Here is a 24,574-nt window from a genome sequence, read left to right as displayed (position 1 = left end):
GCATGCTCTTTTAGGGAAAATAAATTTTGAGAAAAAACCCTAGATCTATGATGCAAAGATTTAAAAACAGGAAAATTTATGTTTTCTAAGTCTCACCCAATAAACCCACCATTTTCTAATGTCGATATCGCAATTAATGGTCCGATTTTCAATGTTAAAATATGAAACATTCGTGAAATTTTCCGATCTTTTCGGAAACAATATTTTATTTTATTTTAAAATTAAGACTGACAAATAAAAAAAATAGTTTATTACAACTATGTTTAAAGAATTTATCTCTTCAAATATTTCACATAAAATGAGTGGTAAAACATGAGGCGTATTAAACTAAATCTTTCATTGAAATGCCTTATTTTTGACAACTTGATAAATCATCATTGATTCAAAAAATAAATAAAAAATGAATATTTAAAGGAAGTAACAACATGTTTTTTTTTTTAAATCCTAGATATTTTGAAATTCTTTGACAGATTAATAACTCTTATCATGTTTGAGCGTTCTTTGATAAAAATAATAATAAAATTGAAGATACCGTTATTTTTTACTTCTTTTCCTTTTTATTTCCAGTTAAAATCGAGTTACAAAAACTTTATATTTGACAATTTGTAGAATAAAAATTGCAATTAAAACATTGTAATTGTTAACATTGTTAAGCTTTCAGTTATTTTATGAAGACTGATTTTTTTCTGTTTGCTCCCTGAATCGTGACAATAAGTGCATCCTGTTTTGAAGTGTTTTTTAAAAAGAAATTTCTAGTTAAGTTTCTATTTTAGTTAAATTTTTAACAGTTAAAATTTATTGACTTCTTTCAAAATAGATTTTGATTTGTAGTAATTTTTTAATTCAGAAATGACTATTATTTGAGGTTATGAAAATGAAAAAAAAATTAAACTTGAAAATATAATTTGAGTGGACACACTGGGCCCCTTTTTAATAAAAGAAACAATGTTAGTTATTTTTGGTAAGTTTTAGCATTCTTTCGAACAAGATATTTATAATGAAATATCTTCAGGAAAATTTCAGGAAATCGTTTTTTGAAAGGATTTAAAAAAAAATTCTGCAGCATACATTTTTTACACTTCTACCTATGAACCTATGAACCTGTGAGCAAAACGAGCGCTTTCCTATCGCCGAAGTGAACTTGTAGTACCTAGAATGCATTAAATTTATTAACAAAACATGACATAATTAAAATACTACTACCTCTCAATATTAACTTACCGAATATGAAATACGTTATTCAACGCCATTCCTGTTATGCCCTAGGTATAACTACCCTGACTTTTTGAATATTTCCAAGCGATAAATGACAATATTTAAAATAAATTAATCCGACGAAATGTATAATACCAGGGTGACCACTCAAATCCCATTTTCAAATTACGACTTTTCCATGACTTTTCCAGAAACTCTAATAATAGGCATTTCTAATCTAAAAAATGATTTGAAACAAAAAACTATTTATGAAAAAGTTAATATCAAAAATATGTAAATTAATTATTACAAATCAAACTATTGACAATTTTCATAAAATCAGAAATTTAATTATTTTTGTTCAGTTGGTTAAAAATGATTTTACAAAGTTCCGTTTTTAATTTTGTAATTTTGTTGATTAAAAAATCCAATGTAACAAGGATTTTTTAATCAATGTAGATTTAAATAGTTGAAGATCGCAGCAATCCTTGGTCGCGGTTGGTTGACAAGAATTGGCGCTCCGCGTTTTTTTTGGTTTCTCCTCGTTTCGAAATTTTCATCGTGACGTTTTACGGTTCGCGATTTTTAGACTTTCCGGCGGGACAGTTCCGTGAGAAGTTCTTTCGGTAGTGTAGTGGTTTAGAGTGGTACAAAAATTCAGACGGATTTTTGCATGTTTTAATGTGACTTGGGTGTTGTGAAGAAGTGACAGTTTGATGAGAAATCTCGGTCACCTAACGGAGTTTTTTGAAGCCATTTGTTTAATTTTGGTCAGAAATTTCTGCCGATACAGGAGGTGGGTGGATTTTCCAAGTTTTTATTGTTGTAAAGTTGTGAAAATTGCTGAGGAAAATGTTGAAGGAGTTGAGTAGTGAGTGAAGGGGGCGGGAGTAGGCAACGTTTGCTGAGATTGGCGGCTCGATATCTGAGCGGCTCAAAATGCAGGCGGCTCGAGAAGTCGCCGGATTCGTGACGAAATAGTGAATGTAATCGCTGCCGGTTTGACGGATGATGCTGCTTTTCGGGTGAGAAACTTCCAATTGGAAATATGGAGCAGCCGTGACTGACTGGTTACGGTGTTCGCTTTGTAAGCGAATGATCCTGGGTTCGAGAAAGAACAGGAAATATGAATTTTTGAAACTCTAAACATGAACGAAACATCAAAGTCGCTCGAAGCGGGGTTCGATCCCCCGTCCTTTGGATTGTTAGAATTACGAATACTACTACGACAAACTATATACGTGCTGGGTCTTTGTCCATTTGACAAGGACTCGGAAGTGCTAAATAACGTTTGAATCCGATTGATGCAAACGTTCTTTAGGGCGGGGCTTGTCGATTCAAGCTGAAGTACCTCGCGCACGGCTAGCCTGCGTAGAAATGGGTCACCGAAGCTCGGCAGAGCTAACACCTGCCAAATGCCTATGCGAGTTATTTGCATGTATAGGATTTAAAATCTAAAATACATGGAAACAACTCAATTTGTAAGAAGCGACCGCGTGGTCCCGTTTGGTTGGTTGCACACACACACACACACAATGTAGATTTAAATAGTTGTCAGTATTAATAGGTTTTTCAATTAAAAATTCAGTTTGTTTCACCACTTATTTTATGCGAAATGTTTAAAGGGAGAAACTCTTTAAACATATTTGCAATAATTTAAATAAAAATTACTTAAATATTTTTTTTGTGGTTTCCATATTTTTTTTATTTTTTTTCAAAATGAAAATATTTTTTTATTCATTTTTTTCTTTCAGAACGAACAACGATTAAATTTCATTCGATATTTAAGTTTCCCGATAACTAAAATCAAGGTTTATCTATAGTAATTTACCCATACTCACAGAAAGTTCAAGGGAAACATTTGTAAAACAAATATTGGAAATGACTTAATGAATTTAGTTAAACAATCAAAAATATTTGCCGCAAAAAAACCCAACTCCAAACTCAAGTTAAATCTTTTTTCAAACATTTAATCAATTTGACAAAACGAAACAGAATCATAACCAAGATCATAACTTTACGCTGGTCATAATCGTTAAAATTAGGCTCTATTTTTATATTAGTTTTTCATTACCTTTGTTTTAAGACAGATGTTACCTCTTGTTTGATATACAAAAATAGTAAAAATCTTTTGTTTATTATAAAATATCATGAATATCTGTTTCAAATGCATCCAATATTTATTAGGAATTTTAATGTCTTAAATAACCGCTTCATTCTCAAATAGATTCAAATAGTGAAAGGAACCTTAAATTTAATGTAAGTTCCCAAGGAAGAATTGAGTGAATATAAATTGAAAATTGTATAAAACATTAAAATAATTTTCAAGATTTAGAAAATAATTTTCAAAAGAGTATGCTTAGGATTCCCGACTTTTTGACAAAAAATCACAAATTCCCGACTTTTTCCAGTTTTTTTTTTGCGGATTTTGGCGAATTCCCGTCTTTTTCCCGACTTGAGTGACCACAAACATGGCCATCCTGTGTATACCAGATTCCTGATACAGTTTATTGTCGTGATTCGGACAAGCCAGTTTCATTTTCGGACAAATATTTTGAGCCGAATTTAAAACGCATATTTCCGTGCCAAAACGTACAACAAGACTGATTTATTTTCCAAATTCCAACGTCCATTCTCACGCTCACATTTTTCTCATCTCTCTCATTCTCGCTTTTTGCCTCTCTCATCAACGCTCACGCTTTCCAACATAATCAAAAACGCTTACTTTACTGTAATTTTGCTCTCATTTTTTTTTTGTTTTTCTCAACTTCTACTGCCTTTTGCAAGCCTACAAACACTATCAAACATTTTAATTTAGCTGTATACCCGCAAACATTCCCTCACACAGAAAAATAAGGCATATTTAAAACAACAAAACGTTTTGTTGATTTGAAAATCAAGATTTTTTGATTCAACGCTAAAGTACGGTATGCTGATCGGAAGGAACGCGGTCAAGAAATGTTGCGTGTTCTTTTCGTGACCCCCCCAAGAAAAGTTGACAGTTCGGTATGAGCGCGATTGACGGTGTGCGCGCTTGAGGTTCTTTCGAGGAAAAAATAAAAAGATTAAAAATGTTCAAAACATAAAATTAAATAGATTAAAAATGTTTATTCAAAAACATTTAACAACAATTATAAGCAAAATTAAGAAATCAATAAATAAAAGAAAATTTAGAAATTCTTATATTCTAAAATAAGAAAAACTGAAATAAAAAAAATGTAATTATGAAATAAGGAAATTAAAAAACTATGAAATTATGAAATAAGGAAATTAATATATTAGGAAACCAGGGAATTAGGAAATTTGGAAATTATGATAATAGCAAATTAGTAAAATAAAGAAAATAAGAAAATTAGGAAATTATGAAATTATGAAACAAGGAAATTAAGAAATCAGGAAATTAGAAAATTAATATGTAAGGAAATTAGAATGTTAGGAAGTTAGGAAATTAGGAAATGAGGAAATTAGGAAGTTAGGAAATTAGAAAATTAGGAAGTTAGGAAGTTAGGAAATTAAATTATGAAATTAGAATATTAGGAAGTGTGGAAGTTAGGAAGTTTGGAAATTGGGAAATTAGGATATCAGGAAACTAGAAAATTAAATTCTTAAATTCTTAAATTTTGAAATTTTAAAATTCTTAAAGTCTTAAATTTTTAAATTTCTTAATTCTTAATTTTTTTTGAATTTCTTTATTCTTAAATTTTCATTCTTGATTTTTTAATTTTTGAAGAAATAGAGTGTTTGATTTTTATAATTTCGAGGTTTTCGTAAATTTGTATTTACGAATTTCTATATTTCCAATTTTTTAAACTTTTGGAATTTCGACTCGTACATTCGTTTCGAATTTTAACATTTTTGATCTATTGAATTTATAAAAACGCTAAAAATTAAAATTATTATTCAATTGTGCATATTTTTAATTTTCCAAATTTCTGATTTTTGTTGTAATTTTCTTTATTATTTAAAAAAAATTATTTGAAATTTCTGGAATGTTTGTTTTTTTCATATTTTTGAATTTGTTGTTTGGTTGGATTTCAAAATTTCAGATTATTATTGTATTTTCAGTAAGAACAAAGATATTTGTATGATTATTGCCAAGTCTAATTTCACTCTGATTTACTTCATTTTGGTCCCGCGAGTGTGGGTAAATCGGACTTAAATTCAGAGGTAGCTGGTTGGTACTAGCAATAAATTGTTGGTGACACGATGGCCGACATCTATAAAGACAACTTCTTTTTTTACTCCATTTCGACCAAAAAACTAAATCTCTCCTTTTAGTTTCAATATTCTTCTTTTTGAGATTCGGCGGGAATTTTAAATATTATTATATCCAATTCAAAATTATTAAAACGTTTGTAATTATCAGTCGCATTCAAAAAGAAAAATTACAATTCATTGATTTTTTCATCAAAACATATTACAAACAAGCACCGCGCGAAGAAACGTCAAACGCAATCTTTCCGTTTCTGTTACTTTTCAGCTGCGTACCGCTTAAGAAAAATCTTTTCGTGACCCTTTCCTTGACCGTTTCTTGGGCGTTTTTTTGTATGGAGTTTTGCGTTCCTTCCCATCTGCGTATCAGCCTTAAACGTCAAAGCAACTTCAAAACACCAAAAAAAATTTGTGGAATTGAGAAAATCAAGGTTTTTTTCAACGCAAAATTGGCGTTGATTGTATTCAACAAACATTTTGTTGAATCAACCCTCGTACAGGCTGATTCTACAAAATATTTTTCTGCGTGCTCCGGTAAAGATCCGGAAAAAGATCCGGCAGCAATTTGTATGGAATTGACGTTTGCTGAGGGGGCCGAAAAGCTGTGGTAGAAAAGTATCCATCGCGATCAATTTTTCACAGTTCGACTCCAACGAATTATTTCAAGAAAATTGACCGCGATTAACCAAAAATCAAATTAACAGTGCAACTAAGGTTAAAAAAATATTACGAAAATATAACACGTTCGTTTTTCCTGTGCTTAATTTCTCACCAGCGCCACTTTCCTTACAGTGGCCGTTCTTTGCACCTGTTTCACTTTGTCACTGTCTCGCGTTTAAGGTACCACACCAACACAGGTTCACAGATTTTTTGTTGTTGTAGCTATTCAGATCTGTCAGTTTAGTTCGCGCACATGCAAGTACATCGCATGTCGGTAATTTCATAACGTTTCGGTACCGATTGCAAAAAAGGTCGCCGTACAGAACAAACGTAAACAAAAATTCGTAGCAGGTATATTGCACGTGTTTGTGTCTGTGACTAAACGCAGAGCTGAGTAGATGTGTGCAAGAGTTTACTATTTCAGCCACTATCAGCAAAAAAGAAATCGACGTAACTTATTGGGAATTAGTTCTTTGGTGTTTGGATTGAAAAAAAAAACAACGAGGAAAAGAGGTAATAAACCTTTCAAGCATAACCAATTAGCATGAAAAGTGAGACTAATTTGTGATATTTTACAAATTTCCAGGTGGCAGCATATCATTTTATACATATCGACAAGTTGGAACAACTCAGTCTTGCCCCAGAAATAGATCCATAATTATTGCTTTTTTTGCTGATTCAGCAGCAGGTACAAAGTCCCAAACCGGCGGCGCCACGTCCAACTCGTCCAAGGCCCTTCTCCCTTTGGTGGGTTTGGTCTGTTTCTAAAATTAAGAACTTTGGTGAAGATTAACGCGACAGACGAGGAGGAAGAGGTGATAACAAGCTGATTACACAATGCCCTCCCAGGAGAAACGTGACTGACACACTTATCGGCCCCAACTACTATTATCAGTCGGTGAATTATTATGTTGGAAAGCTGAAGCCGAAGGAGGGTCAAGTTTAAGGGAAAAAGTTTTCAACTATCAATTGTGACACGACAACCGAGAGGGTGACGCAACGATGCTCGAATAGTTGGTCGCATCAGCGAGTTCAGTCTGGCACGAACTTTGGTCGCGGCTGGAAGCTGCTGAATCACCTTGGCGAAGTAGTTTTTCTGCGATATCGGAACAGCTGGGGCGATTGATAAGGGTGATAAGGCGGGAAGGTCGTTGCAAGCGTGAGTATTGATTAAATTTGAAGGTAGAATCGAATTGCAATCGTTTTTGTAGTTTGCAGAACAAAGTAATCTTTAAAAAGACTTCGTTGTGTAATCCTGAACGATTACAATGCAACTTTTTGAGATGTTGCACTCTTGAAAATGAATTGAAATACCATGCGTCTCCATCAAATGATCTCCACTAATGTAATTTGGTGGAGACGCATGGTTGATCAACTCCACCAAACTAAAAATTCAATGAATTCGAATCAATTAAGCTCAAATTTCGTTTCTTGTAGGCAATAAAAACCCTCAAAAGTGATCAATCTCGCTCCGCAATCACGCGAGTCTAACTAACTTCAATAGATCAAAGCCGGAGGTCAAGGCATCCCAATCGAAGAACCTCGCGAATCTCAGAGAGAGAACACTTCTTCAATTGGCAATCTCTGTGTGGTGAATATGAGTCCGTCGGCTGATAGCAGAGACGGAGCAGCAGCTGAGGCTGATTACGATGGCGGCGGAGCCGCCGCCGGTAACGTTGCGGTCGTCACGGTCTCTTCGGCAGTCGAGTCCCGGCGGTCGCGAAGTGCGGATACCTCTTCTACCGGTGGTGGAGCGATTGCTGCGAACACGGCAGGTGGAGAAGCAGACTGCTTGATAGTGAGGTGAGTTGTCGTTGAAGGTACGGAATGATTACCGCAATGGTTTGCTTACCCAAGTGTGACTTGAAGATTTAGTGAGTTTGGGCTGGGCGATAACGTGGTGGCGATTGGTAACAAAACAGCGTGTTGGGGAAACTGTAAATTTATGGCGTCAGTTTAATTGTTTGCCCTAGTGTGGTGTTGGATTAGGCACCGGATGAACCCTGAAAGAAGCTGTGCGAGCCTTTAAAAAGTACTACTAATTCAAATAAATAGCACAATCTTCATAAAAAAAACTAACTTAATCCACCTATGTGGCTGATGCCTTCCTCACTACTTCCTAAAAATTAATACGGAAATATTTAAAAAGCTTTAAAATAGTACATGACATGAATATTTCTTAAGTGGTCATAACTTGAGACAGGGTTGCCAGATCTTCAATGTTTTGGACTCGTTGGAAAAATCTTTCAATTACCTATCCAACGATGGGTCGGATGTTAGGTCCGGACATAGTTTACATACATTTAAGACGGCCTAAAAAAGAACATAAAAATCACATAATAATAATTCTTTTACTTACATATCCAACGACGTGTAACATGATGGTATTTGAATCAATTTCTGGCAATTTATCTAACAATGGTGCGTGCGCTTGAGATTTTTGAGGAAAATAAAGATTGAAATAAATCAAAAGAAAAAATAATAGATACATTCTGAAGCTCTTAAATAATTTAATACTAAAAATTGTTTTTTTTTTTTATATAAAAATTCTTTAATGACGCCATATTTGCCGCCATATAAGATTACACCAAATCAGGTAACCTTGGAACATTTTGGAGTAATTTGTTAAGGTCAGAAACGAGGACCATAAAAAAAATAAAAAAAAAACCTGATTTGATTAACCTGAGCGAAATTTTGACAAAAATAAAAAAAATATTTCTTTATTTTCGAATTTTGAAATTTTTAATATATTGTTTTTTTTCTAAGCTTTTTTAGTTTTTGAATTTTAGATGTTTTTATTCAATAATTTCAGATTTTTTAAATTTTAAAATTTTTTAATCTTTAAATTCTGAATTTCAGATGTTTTTTTTGTTATTTAACAAAACAATACAAAATAATCTTAATAGGGTACATCTGAACGACATCTGAAATCAGCAATGGCCACTAGCATTTTCACAACAAAACAGCATTTCCATTTTATTACTGAATTCACTATCCAATCATTTTTTCACTGATTATTTAACTTCAGTAAGTCGAAATAATTTAAATTTAATTAAAATAAAACGAAGAACTGCTCAATTTCGAGCAAAATTAAGGGATCCAATATAGGACAACGAAAATCCTAACTTTTCCAAAAGTGGACCCCCGTTATTTTAACTTACAAAACCCGATTTAATCCCACCTGGGGTGAGACAGAGCCTTTCTTACTAAAGAATATAACAATGGTAGAACTTTTTTCAATTCATAACATCGACTTTGTTTATTTATAACGTCAGCACAAAAGAAAGTCTTATGATGAAAGCAAAGTATTATAAATGATATGATTTCCAAAAGAAATAAAAACGCAATTTTCACCAAAGAAAATATTCAATCGTACAATATGCTTGTACGTTTGTAATCAAACAAGCGTTTATGCCAAACGCGATCATAGCAAGCTTCCCATGCGCCATTGACAATGCACACCGCGGTTTTGGTTTTTAGCTTCGGTGAAACGCGTGTGCCGCAGGAAGCTAGCCTAAGAAGCTTCTAAGAAAGTGACAGAGTCAGAGATAGCTATTTTCAACAACCGCACCACTACACACTCAATAGCGAGAACCTTAGGTAGAAAGCCATTGGCGTCGCCAGCATTGAAAACTTTGAAAACGATATAAACGATGAAAGCTTGGAAAGCTCCTATTGGAATCCAATGAACCCTGTTAGATAAACTTACGACAAATGAAGTCTACATTTAGGCGTTTTTAACCCGAGCAGGGGTAAATAACACGGGAATACCAAATTTTGGTATTACTTGGGCAAATAACAGGGACCAAAATGTGCCCTTGGTTGCCCAGTAATAGATGGTAAAATACCATGAAATCATACCAAAGTCTTGTATGTGGAAGGGCACAACAATACCGAACCATGTTATTCCAAGGGTAAAATAATACCTCAAAATAAAACCATTTCAATACCAAGTTGAGGTCTTCTGGATTTTTGAACATTGCTTGAATACCAAAACTTGGTATTGCCATGGTTTTAATTTTAGGTATTCCCGCGCCCTTGGAAAATCATATTTTGGTATTCCTGTGGTCTTCCACATACATGATTTTGGTATGATTTCATGGTATTTTACCATCTATTACTGGGCAACCAAGAGCACATTTTGGTCGCTGGTATTTGCACAAGTAATACCAAAATTTGGTATTTTCATACCATTTTTAGTGCAGCAGTCGCAGTTAGTGAAAAAACGGAAATGATTCATATGCAACAGCCAAATCTACTCACCTGATGATTCCATGTTGTTCTTAGTGATATCCTTCACCACACCGAATGCATTTGTCATTGATGAACGGCCTGTGCTTGAAGTTCTTGAAGCTTCTGAAAAATAACAAGATTGAAAAATAAGTGTTATTAAAATGAAACTGGATTGAAATTCACCAAAATTCAATAATCATTCGATTGACTCATTTTTCAAAGTATTGGGTTATCCTGACTTAGAGAAATTTCAACGATTTTAAAAAAATCTTAATGGGTATATAAAAAAATGTTAAAACCAGCTTTAACATTTTTTTTTTCAAGTCATTTTAGCGCAAAATTTATTATCTTGTCCAAATTGGTAAAAAAATCCCATAGTTTCAGAGAAAATTGATGAAACCTTTCAATACCAAAATAATACCAAAATGTGCCATCCTGACTTAGAAAATTTTCCACAAATTCAAGTCATTTCTTTAGAGGGTATATCAATTTTTTTTAAAATCAAGTTTGAAATTTCCGGTTTTCAATGAAAGCATTCGCTTTGAGACATCATTTTAGCGCAAAATTAATTATTTTGTCAAAATTGGTCAAAATTTTCCCATAGTTTCAAAGGAATTTGATAAAACACTTTAATACCAAAATAATACCAAAATGTGCCATCCTGACTTAGAAAATTTTCCACAATTTCAAGTCATTTCTGTAGGGGGTATATCAAAAATGTTTAAAATCAAGTTTGAAATTTCCGGTTTTCAATGAAAGCATTCGCTTTGAGACATCATTTTAGCGCAAAATTAATTATTTAGTCAAAATTGGTCAAAATTCTCCTATAGTTGCAGAGGAATTTGATAAAACACTGTAATACCAAAAGAATACCAAAATGTGGTATTCGACCATTGACAAATTCTGCAATTTAGCAATATCAAAACAATACCTTAAATTGGTATGATACCACATTTTGCTCTTGCATAATCCTTAAGACAAATTTCAAAGGGTCCAGGAATACCAAAATTTGGTATTGATACCAGAGAAAGGTATTATTACGCATTTCCCTTGTTATTTACCCATGCTCGGGAAGAGCGCACGGAAAACAAATTGATTGTAGCCGGATGAATGTCCAATGTCACAAAAGTTTTTGAATAAACATTGGACAGATATGCAAAAACGGACAGGGCAAAAGAAACCGAAAAGCTACGATATCTTACATATTGAAGGAAACATCGGTAGACAAGCTACTACAAAATGAGTATAAGTCGAGCCAAAATATATGCGCCAGCATTCTCGCGCCAGCATTCGAAGCTCAACTTGACAACTTGTCGACTTGGCGACGAAGCGATGCAGTGTGATTTTTTGACGATTTTTCCGATTAAAATTCACGCTGAATCGACATATTTACGAAGATGGAAATGACGTCCTGGCTTAAAGTAAAACCTATACCTTTCTTTAGTAAGAAAGGCAAAAATGAAGAAAACTTCTTAAACTTCTAAAAGTTTTTCTTAAACATACAATGAATGTATCAATCAAAATATAATAGGGGAAATATACCCATTTTTATCACTCTAAGCCGTTCGACCAATTCTCATCACTTTTGCCATTTTCCGCTATTAAATCATCATTTTCAGATGTATCAACAATGGAGAGTTGCTTGCTCACTTTTATTTGAGCTATTTATTACTTTGGAACAGTCAAAAACAATTCATGAAAGCTGTAATTCATGATCAAAGTGCTGATAGGCCGATAATAGAAATAGGCTGAGAAAGGGTATAGTTCCCCTATAAATGCATATATTTCAATCATGAGTATAAATAAAGCTGTTTTCATGTTAAAGTACCAAAGTTGCTGAAACTGAAAGAATTTATAATTGATTGAAACTTTAGTTAATTGTACTTAACTGAAGCATCATAATTGAAGTTTGAAATGATATTTTATAATAATCAACAACAAAACATTTTTTTTTAAATAAGCATGCGTGGTTTTATCAGCAACTGTAAACAAATCCATTGTTTTGTTTTGATCAACTATTAACTATGGAAAATTTGCATTAACATTACTTTTATCATTTTTATGTTTACAGTGGTTTTTGACACGTTTTATTTGATATTTTTAGGAAATATATGAGTTTAAAAGTCTGTTAAGTTTTTATGTTGTTTTAAGCCATATCTGTTTACAAAATTTATTTGTTTACAGTGAAAAGTTAGCAAGTGCCCACTTTGAATCTTTATATCTATTATTAGACCCACACCATGCATCAGAACATCAAATATCGGTTAAATTTGATACAAAAACAACAGTTTTCCTATAGTGGACCCGGGTTCACAATCGGATTATGGACCCGGGTCCACTATAGGAAAAGGGGGTCCATAACTGGCAAAAAATACTTTTTTTTTTGAAATGGCTATTTTCTGCACAAAAGCAAAAAATTGATGAAACAAATAGTCAGAATTGTTCAAAAGACTTTAGATTTCATTGTGTTGTAAAAAGGGTTATGAAATAGTGCTTAAACTATTGAATAATTGTGAAAAATGCTCGTCGACTCTACTAGGGGGTCCACCAGTGGTTAAAATACCGTATTTTTGTTTTTTTTTTATTTCACTTTTTAGCTTTTAGTTTTTTTTTGGGAAAATTAAATGATCATTGTTTAAACTGTAACCATAATGTTACCTCGTTCTGACAACAGCGGAAGAAAGGGAGCGTTCTTTTATTACGTAACGCAAAAAAATGGATTTTCGGAACCCCTCCCCCCTCGTAGCAAAATTTCCATACATTTTTTTTATGGAGCGTAAAACGGCCTTCCAACCCCCCCCCCCCTTCCCCCCAACTGCGTTTCGTAATAAAAGAACGCTTCCAAACGTCAAATCTGCGTTTCTTGCGACTTCCGTACTAGCCTTTTTACACTTAACGTTAATTTTCAAAACTTTTTTTTTTAATTTTCGAATTAAATACAAAAAAAGTTTGTTTTTTTCAATTGAGCGTACCGTTATCTGGGGTGAATCGGGACTACAGTCTGAATAGGGACAGCAGTTTTTAGAGCACTTAAAGCTTTTAAATTTGGAAATGGATGTACACATTTTGTTGGCCTGAGTCTGTTCTAACCGAAACAAACCAGAAAAATTAAAATATTGTGCTCCAACATGGTTAAAACTGCTGTCCCAATTCGCCCCATGTGTCCCGATTGACCCCAGTTTACGGTAACATCTCTGTGTCACAAGTGTTAAAAAAAACTTTACTCGATTATTTTTTTCATGAACCACCAAACTAATCCTACGCAAGTACTAAGGAAGAACAATGTAATTTTAAAGATCATATAATATGACTCAATTAAAAAAAAAAACTATTTTAAATTTAAAGAAACGTTAATGTTTTAAAGAATGAAAATACGTACAAAAAAATTAAAAAACAAGAATATTATTTCAAGGAAAATACAATTCGAAAAACACTCTAACATAGTTTAGACTTGTTCTCATAAATGCTACTTTTTGAAAAATGAGGAAAAAAACACGGAAGAAATAAATTAGTTTGAAAGAATATAAAATTACGCTCATTTTTTTTTTAAATCATAAGCTATTTAAAAAACTGTTCATGTCGCAAATAATGGAAAAAAAATATAAAAAAAAATACAGACACAACAATACATTATTTTTAAATAATCGAAAAAAAATCAACAGAAATATTACAAAAATAACTTTGAAAGAATTTATGTTAAGTTGAACTAAGGTATATAAACCTCTTCCAATCAAACACCTATCTTCAGCATATGGAGAGTTTGTTGCTCGATAGAAGGTCCAAAATAACTGTTTCGGCCATAAACTTACCAGCAACAGCTCCGCCTCGAGTAAGCACACTCATTTACTCTTAGAGCTTATTCTTTCTGAGTACAATGACCCTTTGTACGACATCAAATGATTTAATAGCTCGTTTAAAAGGGTTTTTTAAACATTTTCTTAAAATGAACTTCGCGGCCCTTCTTGACAGAAAAGGTCCTACTTGGCAGCTCGCTCCAAGGGGACCATAGTTGATCCATCGAAAATATGTTGTCTTGTCAATTTATTTGTTCGCATTAAGGGAGCGTTCTTTTATTACGTAACGCAGTTGGGGGGAGGGGGGGTCGGAGGCCGTGTTACGCTCCATACAAAAAAAATCAAAGGGGGTCTAAAATCCGATTTTTTGCGTTACGTAAAAGAACGTTCCCTAAAATAAAAAAAAGTGATAAGAAATCGTTTCTAATCGTGCTTTTAACACTACATAAAAATTTACAATATTCAAAAAAATGTCCACGTGGTTTATGGATGGCTCCAGTCCGGATTTGTTTAAATAAAACCAAATCGTTCTTTGTTCAGTCTCCAAATCACTTTCTGATTGCATGATTTATTACAGCTCAATAACACAATTGCACTCTTGAGATATGTTCCTTCCGACGTGATACCGTAATGTAATAAAACGATGGCACAAGTATATGGCGCAATAATCGAGTTATATTGGGCTTCCCCATTGTAAAATAGGTCAATTGCGTTATCAAGTTGAGTTAAACTTCTTTAAAAACTACAATTTTGAATTTTTCATGACATTTGTAGGTAATGCGACATTTTCAAATATGTCACCACAATCTTATAACAGCATCATTAAACCAAATTACCGGTCTAATGGGTGCAATTGACGCACCAAAACCGATAAGAGTGCTGTTTTCTGATAGGCAGCAATGTTGCAAAGCTTGTACAAAAAGTGATTTAAAAAAATCTGATCTCACGACTTGACTCTGCAAGATTTGTTGTGCAAATATTTGCGAATGTTATGGCGACCATATTTTTAAACAATGTCCCCAAAACAAAACAAACAAGCCAGATTGCCAGCCACTTACAAAGTAGCACATCTTGTGTTCCAGAAAAAAAGTAGTTAAACAACCACCGCTCGTTTGTCGGTAATTTGTAAAACACGAAGCTTCTTTTTTTGTTATCACACAATCGGAAGCCGACCCCCGTTTGATCTTTGAGCTCGCTCCTTCCTGGGAGGCATCATTCTTAATTTGGTGAGATTGTTGAATGGATTCGTCTAGAAAAAAAAAGAAAAGATTCCACGCAATAAATAAATCATGCGATTGAATGAGTTTTGCGCGACAAGTTATGGTTTGTTGTACACGGAAATATAACAATTTGTTGATAAGACAAATTAATACGATGTAGTAAAAGCTGGGGTCACTATTATCAGCTAGTGTGATCTTAATAGGTACCGTAAAAGGACGGAGCTTTGATCAAATGAAGAAAATTGCTGGGTGAAAACATTCAACCTTCTGGTACCTCCAAAAAAGCTGGTTTATCACTAAAAATTGAAACAATACCTTCTGTGTCGCATGATAGCACCTGATTCTGTACGACCTCAACGTTTTTTGAAACAAAATTAGGAATGGCCTAATCATAGCCAAAACAAAGTTTTTCATTGCATTTTTTTCGTTTTTGGGAATAGTTATAAGATACAAGCTCTTCCCGGCAAACTTCGTCCTGCCCTTTTTTCGTTTGTTGACATTTCTTGCTTGTTTGCTAATTCAGCCTCCTGTGATAAAAATTTGATTTTACGCAGCATTTTCCATACAATCTGCAGAATTTCCGGAATCGGTTCCAGAGTGGCCAAAGTTTTTACTTTTTTGCGTAAGAACCTTCCTTGGACTTATACAAACCCAACGCAACAAAGAGCCCCTTGATCCGACGCTCCGTATTGAACTGATTCGCGTTCGAACAAAACCGTCGAAATTTTTTATATATATAGAAGATAGATTCCAGCAAAACAATGTAAATGGGCCAATGTCGATTTGTAAACACACGTCGATCCTGCTCCTGTCAGTGAATGTTTACATGAACAGGATAGACTGCTTGTATACAAGTGTCTAACAAAAATGGCTTTTTGACGGGCATTCAGGGGCTTGTTCCGGTAGGCGTTCTGAGTCTAAATCCCAAATATGAGCTTGATTGGACGTAACAGGATCTTGGCGCGTTTGAATTTTAAAACAATTTTTTAAAAATGTAAATTTTTGAGGCCACTAAAACGTTCATTTTGGACATTACTGGCGTAATTAAGGAATTTAAAAATTTAAGAATTTAAGAATTTAAGAATTTAAGAATTCAAGAATTTAAGAATTTAAGAATTTAAGAATTTAAGAATTTAAGAATTTAAGAATTTAAGAATTTAAGAATTTAAGAATGTAATAATTTAAGAATTTAGGAATTTCAGAATTTAAGAATTTCAGAATTGAGGAATTCAAGAATAAAGGAATTCAAAAATCGAGGAATTCAAGAATTTAAAAATTAAGAATTTGAGAATCGATGGATTTGTAAATTTTAGAATTTATTTCCAGAATTTTCAAACTTCACAATTCCAGAATGTGAGAGTTTTATTTTTTTAAATATCATATTAAAGATTTTCGGATTTTAAATTTCTTTAATTTTTTTTTCAATTAGTAAATTAAAATGTCCAATTTAATTTTTGAATTCAATTTTTGTTTTTTTACAAGAGCAGTTTTGATTTTCTGAATATTTTAATCTTTTTATTCTTTTTTCTTCCAAAAACCTCAAGCGCGCACCTTTACACGCGCTCAAACCGAACTGTCAAATTTTCAACGAAAAGAATGCACAACTTTTCTTGACCGCGTTCCTTCCGATCTGCATATCGCACTTAAAGCGGTATACGCACTTGGTAAGGAGCCGGTTAAGGAAAAATTTAAATGGGCAGCAGCGGTAGCAAAAGCAAGCCTGAGAGGGTGAAGAAAATCGTTCCTTGTTCTGCTGTTTGTAAAGAAGCCATTTCTTAACACCTTTTCATGGGAGGTGCGTATTGGCCGAAAATCAGGACCCTTGAAATGTCGATATCATAGCAACTTTGGATTTAATTTTGATACGAGGTTTTTAAGCAAAGATGGCGTTCGAATGGTGAACGCCCGAAATGTCAAAATCACGCAGTGGTACCAACATTACGGAAAAAGCGTGCCATGGCATGACAGCCACATTTTTTTTCTAATGTTGGTGCTACTGTGCGATTTTGACATTTCGGGCGTTCACCATTCGAACGCCATCTTTGCTTAAAAACCTGGTATCCATAGAAATAGAAATAGATAGAAAATATTTTTGATTACTTAAGAGCGAGTCCACGAGCAAAGCATACCCATCTCGCATCGAACTCACCAATCTGCTTGAAATTTTCAGGGGTTGTTTGTACATATAAAACTAGCATCTGGCCAAAATATGAGCACTCTAGGTCAACGGGAAGTGGGGCAAATCGGGACACAAAGTTTGAAGGTTCAAAAACGTCAAAAATCTTAAAAAGGCTATAACTTAGGCAAAATTAAATTTATTTTTAAAATTCAAAATGCATCTGAAAGGGCTTAAAAAATGCAACAAAATGCAGGATAGAGCATCCCGATTGGTTTAATCTAAAGGGAGTTATTGGCATTTTAGTGAAAAAATAGCATAATTTTCAAACTCGAATAAAAAAGTGTTCCATCCAGATATCAACTTGGTTCGACCTGCAGCTTGTAGGGGACATCTGGGACTACCATCTGAGACTGAGACCGCTTTGGGTAAGGCAGTTTAACATATTAAATAGACACTTTTACTTTTAGTGATTTTTTTGGTCGTAAATTTTTGCTCGGGGGACCCCTTAGATCCCATTTTCTGGTGATAATTTTATCATATTCGTGTTCCTGAGACAATTTCACAATAGAAACATACATAAAAATGTTTATTTTGATCCATTTTAACCCTTAAAAAAATAAAGTTATAAAAAAATTATGAAGCTGCTTTTTTCTGGTGTCATCTAGTATCCTTGGAAACGAACTTGATTTTCAATAAATGTGAATCGAAGATTTTGTTTAACTTTTATTTTTTAAAGGGTTAAAATGGATCAAAATAAACATTTTTATGCATGTTTCTATTGTGAAATTGTCTCAGGAACACGAATATGATAAAATTATCACCAGAAAATGGGATCTAAGGGGTCCCCCGAGCACAAATTTACAACCAAAAAAATCACTAAAAGTAAAAGTGTCTATTTAATATGTTAAACTGCCTTACCCAAAGCGTTCTCAGTCTCAGATGGTAGTCCCAGATGTCCCCTACAAGCTGCAGGTCGAACCGAGTTGATATCTGGATGGAACACTTTTTTATTTGAGTTTGAAAATCATGCTATTTTTTCACTAAAATGCCAATAACTCCCTTTAGATTTTACCAATTGGGATGCTCTATCCTGCATTTTGTTGCATTTTTTAAGCCCTTTCAGATGCATTTTGAATTTTGAAAATCAACTGAATTTTGCCTAAGTTATAGCCTTTTTAAGATTTTTGACGTTTTTGATCCTTCAAACTTTATGTCCCGATTTGCCCCACTTCCCGTTGTCGTAGAGTGCTCATATTTTGGCCAGATGCTAGTTTTATATGTACAAATAACCCCTGAAAATTTCAGGCAGATTGGTGAGGTCCAAACGACGTCCCATACAAAGGGGTATGCCCTGTTCGTGGACTCGCTCTTAAATGGTAAAGTTGTAAAACAAACACAAAGTCACCCCACTCAAAGGTACTTTCCATCGATCAACACCACCCAATCACAGCCGAGCCGAGGATTAACGTCTTCTGCAACAAGTTGTTCACATTGAATCAGTCGCTCAATGCCAACCGGTTGCGAATCATCGTCGAAATCGTCGTCCCGACGTTCTTCTACAGCAATCAATCGCGTCCCACGTTATCTAATCACCGCCTGCTCTGTTTAAACGCCGTCATACAGCTGATCACTTCTAGGCTCATTAACTATACCGTCTACCCCCCTTCTACAGTCCATCATCGGCTGCCCTCACCGAAAGTTGCTGCCTGCTGCGCAAATCAACCACGATGAAGCAAAAGCTGACCGGCGTCCGGGACGCGTTCCAGAACCGCAGCCTGCTGGTGGACCTGCTGGCGATCCTGTTCGGCATCGGCGCCTGGATCGGCGTCAACTCGAGCTTCGTCCAGCTGCCGCTGCTGGTGGCGAACGCACCCGAGGGATGGAACCTGCCGTCGTACCTGGTGGTCATCACGCAGCTTGGGAATCTGGGACCGTTGCTGTATACGGCGCTGCAGCGGGTGCGTGCCTTCCGGGACTCGTACATGATCTACGCGGTGCTGGTGATCGGGACGGTCGGTGCGATCTGTATGGCGTTTTTGTACGAGCGGACGGCGTTCGTGTTTGGCGCGGAACGGTCCGTTGCGATGTTCGTGTGCGTGTTTGCGCTGGCACTGGTCGGTTGTACGAGCTCGGTGCTGTTCATGCCGTACATGGGACGCTTCCGGGACGTCTATCTGATTACGTACTTGATTGGTGAAGGCCTCAGCGGCTTTCTCCCGAGTATCGTGGCCCTCATCCAGGGCGTCGGCGGCAACGCCGAGTGCATCCCGAACAACTCGACCGATCCGGACGCCCCAGACTTCATCAGCTACACGCCGCCGCCGCGCTTCGGCTCGCTCGAATACTTTGTGTTTGTGTTTGTCGTTTTAATCGTTAGTACAATCGCTTTTACGATACTTGATAACCATCCGCGGTGCCGCCAGGAGTACGCGGCCGTCGTCATAAATCACGGCAACGACTACACGTACGAAACGACACCCACCGTGACCGTCGTGACCACCCCTACATCTAACCCAGCGGAAAAACCAACAACCTCCACTTCAACCAAGCACGAACAGCCCAAAGTGCTCTCGAACCGAAACTACACCTATCTGATGGTCCTGCTCGGAGTGCTGTGCCTGTTCGGGAACGGATTCTTCCCCGGTATCCAGTCCTACTCCTGCTTACCGTACGGCAACGTGGCCTACCATCTGACGGTGACGCTCAGCACGATGGCCAATCCGGTGGCGTGCTTCATGGCCGTGTTCCTGCCGCACACCTCGATCCGGGCCATCACGTCGATATCGATGCTGGCGGGTGTGTTTGCGGCGTACGCGATGGCCACCGCTTTCATGAGTCCGGCGCCGCCGTTTATGGGGATGGCCATCGGGGAGGCACTGGTGGTGAGTAGTTCAGTTAACTCTGTACAGGCCAGACTCGATTATCCGAAGGTCTGTATGGGACTTCGGATAATCGAATCATGAACAAAAAAAAATCTTATTTTAAACATCAAATTCGAGTTCTAAGACCCCATTTTAGTCAAATTTGAGTTGTTGACCGCCTTTTAGCATACCAAATAGATTTTTTTCAGTATTTCAAACCCGCCATTTTGGATTTAAAATTCTAAATCACTTTAAGGGTTTTTTTTTAATGTTAGGGGAAATATACCCTTTCTAATCAAACACCTATCTTCGTCATATGAAGAGTTTGATGCTCGATTAAAGCTCCAAAAATACTATTTAGGCTGTAAACTTACCAGCAATGCCACTTACTGGGCAAAAAGATCAAATTTTAATGCACTTTTGATCATAATTTCTATTTTGCGAGACCATTTCTCGTCCTTTTGTTGGCACACACATCCACACGCAAGATGAGAGGTTATCTGCTTGACGAAAGTCGCCATCAATATCTTTTCACTAGCGCTAACGTTTGCAAAGCGCTTAAGATATAAAACTGCTTCCAACTACCGGCAACTTGTTCTTTTGAACATAAGTTTGTCACTCACTTGAAAAATAATCCCGAAACATGTAAATAATTAGCAAACGCCATAAAAAAAAACAAACGCGCCAAGTCTTTTGACGTTTGACTTTTGACGACCCATTCCAATCGAAGGCTGAAGAAAACCGAGCGAGAAGCGAAGGCAAATAAAGAACAAAGGGTGAGCCAGTGATGCCAGGAAACTTTCCCTTTAAATGCTACTTTTCGTAAGTGTTCGCTTAAGATTTCATCACAATTGGCAGCACTAAGCAGACCCAAAAGGGCGCCGGAGGAAAAAAAACTATGCTGGAAATAGAAAAATGGGCGTGACCCAATGCATTCTCGTCTGATTAGAATACATTTGGGATTTTTTTTTTTTTGAATGCTTGTAAAAGGAATAGAATAACTTTTAGTAAAAGTGAAAATAAACAGAAATGTTCACAAAAAGTTGCTCTACTCGTTGGTGTACTTGCTTTTAGTAAATTTCAAGTAACACTCCAGATTATCCAGCATAATTGAAACACGACCGCTTGTTAGGCTTAATAGGGGTATATTTCCCCTACGTCCAGAGATTTTCGAGATTTTGATACTCGACAAGCAAACAAGAAAAAAAACGAATGTCAAACTCCCTTCCAAACTTCTTCGAATTAGAGAGGATATAGCGAAAACGAGAGCATTAAAGTAGACATTGAAGAAACTGAGCAAATTATCGACATGCGGAGAAATATTTGGATAGCTAAGTTTAACATTCAGTCGACTATCCGATCATTTCAAGCAACTCATTTCTGAGTTATTTCATCAAGATTTCATCAAAATCAAACCTACTCAAGGAGCTGGCAAACAAACAAACAAACTCGCAAACAAACACACTTTTTGACAGTTTGCCTGCTCTGTTTGTTTGCAGAAACGTCAGCCTGCATACATTTAGTTTTTTTTTTGCGAGTGTTGCAAACTTTCAAACACAGAAAAGTGCGAGTTTGTTTGTTTGCCATAGTCTAATAGCACCTTCAGCAAGTTTTTTTCATGTTTTCTTTTCATGCAATGATTGGTAAATTTCACCCATGTTTGATTGGTTTTAACTGGAAATCTGAGGAGAATAAAGGCCACACAGATTCGAGTAAAATTTACTCAAACGCTCGTGAAATTCGGCCAGAAATTTGTGAAAAGAGTGCTTCCAAAAGTCCTTCCTGAGAATGACGAAATCAGAGTGAAAATGAAAGCGGTTTCTTGAAGTCAAAGTTAGTAGCGCTGTGTTCAGATCGATGAATGAAGTGGCAATGGATTCACAAAAAAATATGAAGTTTTGACACGTTGGTTGACGAGTTTGAATGAAAATCAGGGTGGTTCACGATGACGTGACGGTGCTTTATAAATCTAACTTTCCAGGAATATTGGCAAGCCAAACTCTGGGGGGTGAATAGAGGGGCTCAAAAGTGGAACCGTTTTTGAGCTGTCAAAGCGGAACCATTTCAACGTTCGCCAGAAAGTAGAAAGTATTGTAATTGATCATTAGAGAAATTATTGTTAAAAGCAATTTTGGTTTGTTGATTTATTGTAAGGAATGTGAATTTTGCAATGCATGTGATTCCTGCTAGTTAATTCCCTTGTCAGTGCCCATCTGGAGGTCGTCTCCCGGAAGAGACCTTTTTTATCCGACCGAAATTGGTGTAATGTGCAGAAACTGGCGAAACCTCGGCCGAAACACTTCATACAGTGGACTCTCTGGCTGTCGATCTTCTCGATATAATATTGCTCCAGCTGTCAATAAATTTTTCAGTCCCTTCAAATAGATTGCTTTGATTTTCCGTTCTATAATCTGATAACTCCTGCTCTCGACAGTCCCTTCAATATCGAGAACGAGAGAGTCAACTGTACTTAATTAAAATCTTGAAAAGAAAAACCCGCAACAGGTTTCAAAACAAATTATTTAAGAGCAAAAAAAAAAGTTACGCTTTTGCTTGAACCACCTCTTACTTTTTCGATGTAAACAAAGTGGGATCATTCGAAAATCACGTTACCCCCCAGGCCAAACTTAAGGAAAATTCGAAAAAGAAACTCAAGCATTCGAAAGGGGAATTTTTGCACTCCAAACGCTGAAAAAATATCAACGATATTTTAATCTGCCCTAAGAATTTAGCAAAATTGTCAAAAAGAGGTTTTTAGTCATATATTGGGTTCTATGGGATTTTTAAAACTCGAAATCGACCAATTTTGGGATGCCTATTAAGCTGGTATTCCACTGAAGAGGCACTCTGTTTTTAGTTTTGACAGTTTCCGTGTTTGTAAAGCAAGATGTACCGTCATCTGGGGCGAATCGGGACTACAGAGAGCATCTAAAAACTTCAAAAGGATGTACACATTTCTATGCTCTGTCTCTGGTGTAACCGAAATCACTCAAATTTATCAAAATTTTAGGCTGCATCATTGCTAAAACAGCTGTCCCGATTCGCCCCAGATAACGGTAATCTTTTTTTTAATTGAAGTAAGGCCGTTGCAATTAAATTCTCGCAGAAAAAAAACTCAATATTTGTATATTTTTAAAACAAATGATTGCTAAACAACTGGACTGCTATGTAATGCATTTTTAAACACTTTTTTCATTAAAATATTGAAATCTTGGCTTTTTTTTAACTTTTTTTTAACGCTTTAAAATCATCTTTCAATTATACTTCCCACTCTCCTCCCTCGCAGATCATCTCCTGGACCATCCTAATCGGTCTGGTCAGCTACGTGCGGCTCTCCATCACGACGGTGTTCCGCTCCCAGGGTGGCAAATCGCTCGTCTGGGTCGGAGCGGTCACGCAGATTGGCTCCCTTTGCGGCTCGATACTTTCCTTTACGATGGTCAACTTTACGAACCTGTTTCAGCAGTACTATCCGTGCTGATCGTGGTGACCATCCGGAATGTAAGGAGACCAGGAACCTACTACACCACACTACCACCAGCACCAAAAAGTTGCATTGGAACGAATGAATGTGGGCGTGTTTGTGTTGCTCTGAGTTTGGGTCATAGAACAAATCTTTCAACTCAACCTGAATCATGATCGTAGCCTAGCGAGTTGAAAAAAGTCTGACTTTCATTATTATAGTTAGGTTGTTAGTTGATACGTTAAATTGTAATTGCATTTAGTGTTAGAGCTTATATTTGTCAGAACAAGAACAAAAACTATGTGTAAACGGTCAAGTACAAAACCCTAAATTTCCTATCAGATAGGTTTGAGTTTCTAAAATTTTGATTTCTACCCTTTGTTATGTTATTAGTTAGTTTGTGTTGTGTTTGCCTTTAGACAACGTATGAATTAATTGCAAAATAAAATGCACCCGTTTGTAGAGAGTTTATAGTTTACACAAATGTCTTCATTCATTGAAATATTCACGACAATAAACACGTTTTGAATGAATCGAAACAATCTAATTTCAATTCCTCTTCGAAAGAAACATCCCTCGTGTGACAAAGCATGCCGTGCCGCAACGCAACACCAACTTGTGTCGCGCGACATCTTCCACCCTAGAGATGACAGCCCGTTGTATCACAACAAATCCCCACCTGAGAAAGTGTGTGCGTGAGATCGCGCGCGCGAACAGCTGATCGGCTTCGCCGTGTGCGTGCAAGATGCCAACGCCAGCTGGGATGAGGGTGTGTGCGGATGTTGCTGTGAGTGTGCTAGTTTGTTTTGGTTGCTAAT

At 35.9% G+C, this 24,574-nt stretch overlaps 1 protein-coding gene across 1 annotated transcript in view; it reads left to right on the top strand.

Moving 5' to 3' along the window:
• LOC6038454 (solute carrier family 52, riboflavin transporter, member 3-A) overlaps window positions 1–24,287 on the top strand; it is a 35,579-nt gene extending 11,292 nt beyond the window's left edge. The window contains exons 2-7 of the mRNA XM_038249397.1: window positions 1,838–1,841; window positions 6,572–6,579; window positions 6,653–7,225; window positions 7,504–7,869; window positions 19,105–20,314; window positions 23,580–24,287. Coding sequence (XP_038105325.1) covers window positions 7,664–7,869; window positions 19,105–20,314; window positions 23,580–23,774 — 1,611 coding nt within the window. The 5' untranslated portion in view covers window positions 1,838–1,841; window positions 6,572–6,579; window positions 6,653–7,225; window positions 7,504–7,663 and the 3' untranslated portion in view covers window positions 23,775–24,287. The remainder of the gene's footprint in view (window positions 1–1,837; window positions 1,842–6,571; window positions 6,580–6,652; window positions 7,226–7,503; window positions 7,870–19,104; window positions 20,315–23,579) is intronic.
• The last annotated feature ends 287 nt before the right edge of the window (window positions 24,288–24,574 follow it).

This window comes from Culex quinquefasciatus, chromosome 1 (genome assembly GCF_015732765.1).
Source record: "Culex quinquefasciatus strain JHB chromosome 1, VPISU_Cqui_1.0_pri_paternal, whole genome shotgun sequence".
NCBI classification, from domain to species: domain Eukaryota; kingdom Metazoa; phylum Arthropoda; class Insecta; order Diptera; family Culicidae; genus Culex; species Culex quinquefasciatus.
This window is presented reverse-complemented; position numbering and strand designations above follow the sequence as displayed.